The sequence below is a fragment of the Priapulus caudatus genome, unplaced genomic scaffold (genome assembly GCF_000485595.1).
Source record: "Priapulus caudatus unplaced genomic scaffold, Priapulus_caudatus-5.0.1 Scaffold33, whole genome shotgun sequence".
In the NCBI taxonomy this organism is placed as follows: domain Eukaryota; kingdom Metazoa; phylum Priapulida; class Priapulimorpha; order Priapulimorphida; family Priapulidae; genus Priapulus; species Priapulus caudatus.
Genome location: NW_014577094.1, coordinates 26,109 through 37,092, shown reverse-complemented (window position 1 = coordinate 37,092; position 10,984 = coordinate 26,109). Strand labels below are relative to the sequence as shown.

Below are 10,984 nucleotides of genomic sequence, written 5' to 3'. Positions count from 1 at the left end.
TCCCATATCCAGGCATTTTAAAAGTAACAAGTTGTCAACATAAGTCATAACGGAACTAGACCAACCAATTTCTGCAAAATTATAAACACGTACTGTCTACAAACTGAGTAACGATTATAAACCTCGCGCGACCGTCGCTACCGAGAGTATTCTCTCTTCACGCTTTGTAGCCAGGTTTAATAAAGTTGTCTCAACATTATATAACATTTATAAAGTAACTAAAAAGATAACCTTTTTAATTGAAGTGTTATCATATTATACACTTCAAAAATAATTATATTAAAAATGCGAGAGTGTTTCGGATTTTGCGAGTTGAAATTTGATCCACTCGCAAAAAATTGCGAGTGATTTCAAAAGTTAAATTCTACCCCTGCAGCTAATCGCTATTTCATCAACTATAACTGTAATCATTGCAGTGAAAATGTAGTTGACATAATCGACGTAGGTATCGATGAGGCTGCATCGCACGTTTCCATGGTTACAGGTGGCTGCAGGAGGTGTTTGATGTGCCGTTAGTGATACAACTGACCGACGATGAGAAATTTCTCTGGAAGGACCTGAAGGTCGAGGAGGCGAACCGGCTGGCCTATGAGAATGCTCGCGACATCGTAGCGTGTGGCTTTGACGTTGATAAGACGTTCATCTTCAGTGATATCGACTACATCTCGTAGGTTTTTTTCTATCTTCTGAAGGTTTTTTGTTTTGCTAAATATTGCAAAGTTACCACGTCCCATGTTTCTCGCTGTCGTTTCTGCTCGTTGTTGTCGACGACACTTTCATGTTCACGTCGTAAGGTGGTTGCACGTGATTGTTCCACGTTCCTCACATTGTTACACGTTCCTCACATTGTTCCATGTGTTGTTCTACGTTCTTCGCATGTTCCATGGTCCTCGCATTGTTCTTCGCATTGTTCCACGTTTTTCGCATGTTCCATGGTCCTCGCATTGTTCTTTGCATTGTTCCACCTTCCTCACATCGTTTCACACGTTGTTCCACGTTCCTCGCATCGTTCCAGCTCATCGCGGGCGTTCTACCTGAACATGCTGCGCATCCAGAAGTGCGTGACCTTCAACCAGGTGAAGGGCATCTTCGGATTCGACGACAGCACGTGCATCGGCAAGGTGGCCTTCCCGCCGATCCAGGCGGCGACGTCGTTCTCAAACTCGTTCCCGCAGATCTTCGCGGGCAAGAAGGACATTCCCTGCCTCATCCCGTGTGCAATAGACCAGGTGCGTGGGCCGAGGGTAGGACAGAGGCGAGCGGACGTGCGGCGGGAAGCGTAAAGCTGGGTTTACACTATCAACTTTCTGCTGAAAAGTTGACGAGTTCATCAGCTTTTCAACTAATCGACCGAAAGTTGGCAGTCTAAACGTAAAAGGCTTGCGCGCAACTTGTTAATATCAACTGGTTGCGAGATTAGAACATGTTCTATTTTCGCAACTTGGTATCAGCAAATCGAACATGTATGCTTTTGCCATTCGGCCACTCCGATAATAGAATTCAGGAGGTGTGTCCCTCCAGCCAGGGGAGAGCGCGTTTTTGATGTCGGTGCCACAATGGCGCAAATTAATACGTGAAAAAATGCATATCCATGTTGCCACGCGCGCACACTGCACGTAAAATGTTGAAACATTTTAAAACTTTTTTTTAAACATTTTTAACTCTAGATACTGATAGAGAGGTTGATAGAACGCAAAAAAACCTATTATCTCGTCGATTTTCCTATAGTCTAAACCCAGTTTAAGACATGCAAGCATGCGTTTCTGTTTACAATGATGTTTGATGTGAAAGGTCATGACCTTCGTTTTTGGCTCCGATAATATGGCGATCTCCAAATAAACGTGTTGCTATAATACCGATGATTTAATTCGATTCTTTAGTTTAATCTGGAGGGACTAGCCATAAGTGAATGACTTTAAAACAACAAGTACAGTCCGACCTCCTTTATCCGGCCACGTCGGGACCGGCACCCATCCGGATATGGGATTTGGCCGGATATGAGAGTTATGCTCAAACACAGCATTTCTATGCAGTTCAGTAGGGTTTATGCATGTGATAATGTATTTACTCGTTGCTATGATTATTTGTAACAAACTGTCGTGTTTTATGGTTTATATGAAATGGAAATAAAATGAAATAAAACAGAAATTTTACCGGAGGCATAGCGGACACGAGCGGACAACACACACAGACACGCGCGCGCGCGCACACACGCAAACACACGTACGGTTGGTACATCGCGCGAGTTTTGAGCGAGCTTTGAGCGAGATTTTTAGGTGGAAATGAATGAAAAACAGAGAACATACACTGCGAGATCGCGGCCGGTTAATAGAGATTTCCGAATAACGGATGGCCAGATAAAGGAGGTCGGACTGTATAACAGTGTGGAGACGATGGTGCAATGTGGGTGCATTGCTGGTGCGCCTATGGAATTTTGACTGTGTCGTAATCAGAAAAATGAGTATTATTCAGAATTAAGCTATTCCCTGCCTCATCCCATGTGCAATATACCAGGTGCGTGGGGCGAGGGTAGGACAGAGGCGAGCGGACGTGCGGCCGGCGGCATTAGCCGTGCGCGCATGGGTGTTAACTGTCCGTCTGAAGATGGATTTCCGTCTTGAGAAAAATTTGGGAAACAAATTATTTGTTAAATTATTTTTATGAAAAAATTGGATGAAAAAATGTGTACAATTTTTTAAAAGTAAATAAGCGAATGTACGCGCGTTCGGCAGTGTTAGCCGTACATCCGAGGGTGCAATGTGGGTACAACGTGGGTGCATCGCTCGTGCGCCAGAGGAAGTTTGATAATCAAAAAAAAATCTAGTATTAATCGGAAGCGATTGCGTAGGCAGCCTGCTTACGGGTAACAAGAGTGGAGCAGGTTGGTGGTGAAGTATGTATGCTCCCCATGCATCTTGATTGAGCGCAGCAGCATGCGACAGCGTAGGGGCACTTGAACAGACCATGTTGAACAAGAGGGTTTGGCGACAGAACTACGGGGTGTGGTTCTACTTGGGTTAGCTGGCTGCCTTGGAGGATATCCTTGACTATTATTTGTTAAATAGTGAAAAAAACATGGTTATATATATATATGGTTCAATATGTATTGTATGGTTGTATTGTTATAGTGTAGGAAAAAATGCTTGTACAGACGGCATCGTCTCATGGGGTTGCTGACCCTTGGTTAGCACGTGTCGGTACTAAAGTCACACTGGTTTGGAGTGTGGGGTGTGGGTCTACTGGGTTGGCTAGCACGTCTTTTGAGAATATCCTTGACTAGTATGATTTGTTATATATGTATGTACTATATATAATATAACAGTGTGTAGAAAAAATGCTTGTACAGACGGCATGATCTCGTGGCGTAGCTGACCCTTCGTTAGCACGACCCTTCGTTAGCTTCGTTAACATCGCCTGCTCTCGTTGCAGGATCCATACTTCCGCATGACGAGGGACGTGGCGCCACGACTCGGCTATCCGAAGCCCGCGCTGATTCACTCCAGCTTCTTTCCGGCCCTCCAGGGGGCGCAGACGAAGATGAGTTCGAGCGAGGCCACGTCGTCGGTGTTTCTCAACGACACGAACGCGCAAATCAAGAATAAGGTATATATATATACGTCACACACTCTTACACAAGAGCTACATGTGTTGGGGTTTGACCCCCCTGTTTCGGTGCTGTATGTAGTTATAGTTATCTGTGTCAGAATGGGTGCTTAATACAGTAGGAGAAAATGGAGTATTACACACGGAGTTGAGTGTCAAACTTTTTTCTCCCAATTTTTCTCTAACCGAGTTTTCTCATTATGTTCTGTCTATTTCGATGTTTCTTTGCTAATTCCTGCCCATTCCCATCTCTTCCGATGCTTATCATCAAGGTTCTATCTGTTCTTATTAATTTAGCTTTTTGGCATTAATGTTTATCTTTTAATGGGTAGAACATTAATACGTGTATTGTTCTTTCAGAAAAAGCCTTTTATACTCGGGTTGTAATCCTGATATAACTATTAGTATATTAGCATGAACTGGTCTCCCTAGTGCATAGCCTATGTACGTTACCATTACTTCGTGCTCTTGCTGGCTTTGTGCTGTTAATCAGACCTTACCTGTACATGCTACGATCTCATTCTTTAGATAAATAAGCACGCATTCTCCGGAGGCCAGGTGACAGTGGAGGAGCACCAGAGGCTGGGAGGAAATTGTGATGTCGACATAGCATACCAGTATCTCACCTTTTTTTTGGAAGATGACGATAAACTGAAGCAAATCAAGGAGGTATGTGCATGTGTGTGTGTGCATGTGTGTGTGTGTGTGTGCGTGCGTGCGTGCGTGCATGGGCGTGCGTGCGTGGGCGTGCGTGCGTGCGTTAGTAAAATTTACAAATACAAAAGATATAAGGATAATTTATGAAAGTAATTCCTCAGTAAAAAAAACACACGTCTTCATTTCTCACGGTTTCTCAGGCTGTAATAAATCGGTTATAATTTAGAAGTTTGCGGAGGTGCCAGCATTTCCATTTGCCTCTGGTTTAATTTCCCATAACTGGAAAGATTGCGAGTGAATGTGAATGGAGAGAATGTGAACGAATGTGAAGCAGCGGCTTCTGTTTTGCAGGACTACACGAAGGGGGCGCTGCTAACGGGGCATTTGAAGAAGGAGCTGATCGGAATCCTGCAGGCAATAGTGACGTCGCATCGCGAGCGAAGAGCGCTGGTGACTGATGAAGTACTCGAACAGTACATGACTCCCCGCAAACTCAAGTACAACTACTGATCCGTGACGCCTGTCAGAACCTAAAGCAAGTTATGAGAAAGTTAGCATGAGAGGGCAAGAGGGAGAATGTGGGGGGGCAGAGGGAGAGAGAAAGAGAGAAGGAGGTGAGGGGGAGAGAGAGACAGAGAGAGAAAGAGAGAGAGAGAGAGAGTGGCAGAGAAGGGGGAGAGGGAGAGAAAGAGAATTGGGGAGATGGGAGAGAGGCAGAGAGATAGAGAGAGTGGCAGAGAAGGGGAGAAGGAGAGAGAGGGGAGAGAGAGAGAGAGAGGAGAGAGATACAGAGGGTGACAACGAGCGTGTATACCCTACAACTAAGCGGTGAACGTTTGCACGAGAGATGGAGCTGCTTATCAGCAGTTATATCAGCTCTGGCTTCAGTGGTGTTCCAGTAGAGAACCTGCATAGGGCATGTGAGTGCTTTGTCACGCCTAGATTTCAACTGGAGCCGTTGTTGGCAGAGGAGTGCTTGGTGTTATTATACGGGTTTTGATGGACAGGGGGTTAGAAAACGAGTTTTTTTAACGAGGAACGTTGTAAGGCTTCTTTGAACCCTAGCTTCAAAATGTTTTTCTGGGATGCTTGCGTGTAGGAGTGGGGATCAGGTGAGATAATCCAGGAATTGGAAGTCCAGCGGAAACCATTGAAGTCCACTGAAGCTATTTCATCAAGCTTGGCTGGTTAAAACTGTTATGCTGAGTAGTGGTGTCGGAAACACGCAGTCATGGCCGATACGCTAAGATGTCTCCCAACTAATTGTTGTTTACGTGGACTAAAGCTATGTAGTTCATACGTAAATCATGTTGCTCATTATTTATTGGTGTATATTTTACATTAATAACACATAGCCAATTGGTTGTTGCTTCCATAGTCTGTAATATTTGACTATTTTGCATAAAAGTCATGATAATTACATATTTATGAATTCTTCTATTTATTTGTTGGCTGTTTTTTTTACAGTCAAAATGCTGATGGTTATGCTAAATACGGTGAAACTGTGGTAGTCATCACAGGGTGAAAATTTTTAAGTACATTCTCTAAAATTAAGTCAGGCCAGGAGTAAGTTAACGTGTGTATCTGTGATATATCTTACATTGCACAACCGTAAATAAAACTAAATCTGCTCTTTTTGGTGTTGAACGAATACGACATAAATTTGGGTTTTCGCTGATGTGACATTTCACGCACGTGTTATTCCGGTTTGCTTACAATGTGATCAACTATATACCCAGGGGCAAAACCTCATTTTTGGGGTCAACCAGACATGGGATGTTGTAAAAGGTTGTTTGGTATCAACATGTTCAGGGGACCTCCCTGAACAACTTCCAGGTGGACTACCTTGAAAATATGCTGCTGAAAAAAAATGGCGGCTATTTTTCAAAATACGTTTGAAACCCGTATATACGTTTAACTTGCATCGACTTTGCGACCTTGCATGACGGGTTTGCACGTCTTGAAGATGTTGTTTGAAAAATACATCACTGCCACTCATAAGTTACAGATGATTCAGAAGTCCCATGAACAGTTATCAGCCCTGCAGGAACAGATGATGTTTTTCCAAGAATCACTGGTTGAGCAACCAACAGCAATTTTCTGGTCCATCTTCCTGGAGATGTCAGACATTCTTCACAGGTTTATCTACTACAAGCGAGAAGCTGGTAGCTGGCTGGCTTTCTGAATCATCACGAATGCTACCTTACCTCACAGCAGCAGGGCACTACAGATATGGGCAGCAGTCTTTGCCTCTCTATCTGGCTGAGAGGAAGTAACTACCTGAAACAGCCCCAGATGTACATGAAGCACTAATAGCAGGTGCATTTGTCGGGAGGAGAGCAGATGGCAAGCACAATAGTGTCTCTCCTGACATGCTTCCGGAACAGACTTACAATGCAGATGCCAAGGAAGCGAGTGGTCTGGATGGCATTACACTAAACCCTTCCGCACGGATGAAATGGGTTTACACAAAACCCATCACTGCTGCTGTCTCTGCAGAGTTGAAATCGATGCTACATCTTCATTCATCCAGCACTCGCCATGAGTCTGGTGTAAGTCGAATCACAAGGGATGCAGAGATGGTGATCAAGGTAATTGGCAGCAGTCGAGACGAATCCATTCGGTGCAACCACAACATCCCTGATAAATATAGCAACTGGGCAATGCGCTGATTGCAACGTTAATGACAACCTTACCAGTGTGAAAAAAACTGGGTCTGGAGGCACTGTCTCAGTCACTGACCAGTGATCAGAAGAAGACAAGTACTGTGAAGCTGAACACCTTCCACACACAAAACAAGAAACTCTGCTGCAAACGAAGAAGTCTGCGGTTAAAACAGCTGCATCGGGGAAGAGTAATGAAATAACTGCCGTATGACACAGATCATTGCCAGTGGTGGAGAACTAGACATTGTTGACTTCATAGGGAACCATGAATGCAGTGACTACCCACCATCTCTCTTCCAGGATGATAGCAGAATGAGAACAGGTACCAAGTCAAGCCTAGTGAAAACCCTGAAAGAGGAGACCAACGTGACCAGCACTCCTGCTCTGTCCCAACATGACAGAAAGACAGCAGCAGTCATTGATACCATGTATGCCATTCGACACACATGGTCGAGGTGTAGACATAGGTGTCTTCTTAACGTGGGTTCGCGACGTGTGCATGTGGGAGTGAAGCCTTGACTTGAAAGTGTCAATGTCAGTTGCTTCCAGTTACGCACTGGCTTTCGGCGCTCTGCCCAGGTGTGTGGCTGTTCACGTGCGAATTTTAGGATTAAGACACCAAAACCGAATATTTGATTTGAAAAATAATTCAAAATTAAGATTCAAATTTTATTGTTACGTCTAGTTAAAATACTTTACATTATCTTCTAGTGGGCATCTTCATTACAACTGCTTCTCTACGACAACTATTTTCTACAACACAGTGCCACAACATGTTACAAGGATGTCATACCATGTACTTGACATTACAGATACTTGCTTATATATAAGACGTGTGTGCATTGGGCAAATTGTACATCTTTTCAGTTGTTGACACCTGATACATATCTAAATATCTGTAAGTACCTATATGTCCATAACTAAATATTGTCTTTATCAAAATGATGTCAATCGCAAAGGAAAAGGTTAGCTTGCAGACGTTGACATTTTAAATCATGTTTATCGACGTGAAGGTCGTTTCAGCTGTACATCTATGTATACATGCTAATCAGCGCCAGTCTGTAGCATAAAATATCTACGCAAAAAAAAGCTTGTACGTATAAATTTTACATATCCATCCGCGAGATGGCAGCACTTATCGACGTGTTCTCCATGCTCTCGACCAGCTCGCTCGACGAACTTGACACTTCGTTGCAATCCTCGTCGGCAGGTGGCGTTGCACTTTTGAGACAGGCGTAGATGCACATGCGCAGTTGTTCGCTGATGGCATTTTCGTTTAGCCGAAGACTCGTGAGCGTGAGCGGGAAAGTCTGTACGAGATCCATAATGACCTGCAGTATGAAATACGTGAGAGAATTCATCAGCGGAAAATTTGGGAGTTTTTTTGGTTGTCACCAGCTGCGCTTTTTCTATCAAAAAAGCGAAAATGTTTTTTTTCTTGTCTGGAACGAAAAATAACAGCGTTCAGTGTTCAGAATACGCGCTGTGGTACGGCTGTAAACATCTCCTCCGATGGGGAGAAAATTGAATGAGAAAATGATGAGATCCGGGGTCCCAAACCATGATTTCGCCTGAGTGCGTAGTGTTAATGGCCATTACTGTATACTAGTTGTAAGTTGATAAGTGTGCAGATACACCCAGTAACGGCGATAATGTGTTTTGGTCGCACAGAAGGCAGGCCCGTAGCCTCTGGGGGGCAAGGGGGCAGCTGCCACCTAGATTTTGGAGTAAAATTACAAAATAAGCTTTGCTAATAATCGTATATAACCCTAGCTAACGTGATTATTTTGGTCACTTATCCGTGAAAGCCTAGCTTGTGTCAGACCCACCTCTACCACACTGGACGTCGATCAAGAGCTGCGCCGGTCGCTCATCATTATACATGCAGTTGAGTCACGAGATTTTGCCCCCCCCCACCTAGAAATTTGCTCAGCCTATGGCCCGGACGCGAAATGTTTTTTCCCACTTGAGTTCCGGACCACAGCCAATCAGCGCACTCCATTCACTCGACTTCCTCGAAGCAACAATGTAAAATGAATACCCACTATCCCTAACCCTAACTCTAACCCTGACTATGATCCAACCATATATATACGAACCATATATTACAAAACACTATCTATGGTGGGTCGGGAACTCGAGTGGGAAAAAACGTTTCGCGGCCCGGACGGCAGGGGAACATACTACCAAGAGCTCATAATAGAGATATTATGAGCTGTTGATACTACCAGGAGTTAATAATGAGAAATATTTGTCAATGAACAATATGACAACAATTTGTCATTATTAACTCCTGACACTACGTATATAATTCTATATCATAATCTCGTGGTGGGGAATAGGATATACTATGACATATATACTACATTTATCATGTAAAATTTGAAATGCCTGTGAGTGAAAATGCTCTAACTACAACTAGGAGCGTCCACTCTGACAAAACTGTTAAATTCATAGATTTTCTGAGCGAGCCGTCCAGTATTCTAACATAGCTAGCGGGTCTATTGGGATATAAAAGCAAAACCCATTAGCGCGACAGCTACGGTTGGCTTGCTTCATTATTTTAAACTACCACAATTAGCGGTGATTATCTGTGGGAAATATGCACCTGTGCATAATTACTTATATTAGCAAGTTACACCTGCTAACGGCTAATGAAAACCCGTTCCCCGTTTTCCCAGTGACACTACGGCTAAAAAAACCTACAAACCTCTACCATACACCCACAAACCTCCACCCTACACCCTACACTCACAACTCTACACCCTACACCCATAAACCTCCACCCTGCACCCTACACCCACAAACCTCCACCATACACCCACAAACCTCCAACCTACATCCACAAACCTTCACCCTCACCCACAAACCCACCCTACACCCACAGACCTCCACCCTACACCCACAAACCTATACCCACAAACCTACATCCACAAACTCCCTTCACCGACCATCGTCCTCCTGGCACAGCCTCGTACTAACACCGACCACTACACACAATTGAAGATCACGCGGCAGCGCGTAATATCGACGGGTCCACTTAATAACATCAACGACTCCAGTGACAAGCTTCATCCGTCCGCTACATCTGCTGCTACTATCGCAGGACTTACGCCTACGAAATTATCTCATTACTAACGTATATAATATTATACTTAACAACGCTACGCTATACTACTCCTCGTCGCTTCCCCTGACACAAATTACGCCCCCCCCCCCATGCCCTCTCCCTCGCATGCACACACGCTATTATTTGCCTTTCTTACACACCTCCCCCTTCACACACTCCGGGACACCTTCTCCCTCACGCAACCGGTCAGTGTTACCCACTCTTCTCTTACACACCTCCTGTCGTCACCTTCCCCTCAGACACCCAGCCACACATACCCTCCCTCTCACACACCCGGTGACACCTCCCCTCGCCTCCACACACCCGGCAACACCTCCCCTTCCCCTCGCACACCCGACGACACCTCCCCTCCCCCTCACACAACCGGCGAGACCCTCCCCTTCCCCTCAACACACCCGGCGACACCCTCCCCTCCCCCTCACACACCCGGCGACACCTCCCCTCCTTCTCACACACCCGGTAACACCTCCCCTCCCCCTCACACACCCGGCGACAATTTTCCCTCCACACACCCGGCGACACCCTCCCCTCCCCCTCACACACCCGGCGACACCTTTTCCTCCACACACCCGGCGACACCCTCTCCTCCCCCTCACACTCCCGGCGAGACGCTTCCCTCCCCCTGACAGACACACGCCGCTATATCATCCCCAGGCAGCTGTACGCCCTATCTTACACACCGTCACCTTTTCCCGCTTCCCCCCATGCAGTGACATCTCTTTTCTCTAACACACGAGTCGTCGTTCCCATCCTCCCTCACACATACTCGACGCCACCTCCTTCTTTTATACACCTGGCATTACCTCCCACTGCCACAGACGTATGTCATCACATCCCCTTCTCACAGTACCATCTCAATCTCGTATCATCTCGCTTTTTCACTCACACGCACGCACACACACACACACACACACACACACACACACAC

General features: G+C 45.3%; 2 protein-coding genes across 2 annotated transcripts in view; one reads left to right on the top strand and one right to left on the bottom strand.

The window, feature by feature from the left end:
* Nucleotides 1-4,880, top strand: part of LOC106816755 (tryptophan--tRNA ligase, cytoplasmic-like) — an 11,692-nt gene extending 6,812 nt beyond the window's left edge. Inside the window, exons 8-10 of the mRNA XM_014821381.1 lie at nt 3,430-3,603; nt 4,132-4,272; nt 4,612-4,880. Coding sequence (XP_014676867.1) covers nt 3,430-3,603; nt 4,132-4,272; nt 4,612-4,770 — 474 coding nt within the window. The 3' untranslated portion in view covers nt 4,771-4,880. The remainder of the gene's footprint in view (nt 1-3,429; nt 3,604-4,131; nt 4,273-4,611) is intronic.
* A 2,677-nt stretch (nt 4,881-7,557) lies between these two features.
* Nucleotides 7,558-10,984, bottom strand: part of LOC106816653 (leucine-rich repeat-containing protein 73-like) — a gene marked incomplete at its 5' end in the record, with an annotated part of 5,314 nt that continues 1,887 nt past the window's right edge. Inside the window, one exon of the mRNA XM_014821280.1 lies at nt 7,558-8,257. Coding sequence (XP_014676766.1) covers nt 8,033-8,257 — 225 coding nt within the window. The remainder of the gene's footprint in view (nt 8,258-10,984) is intronic.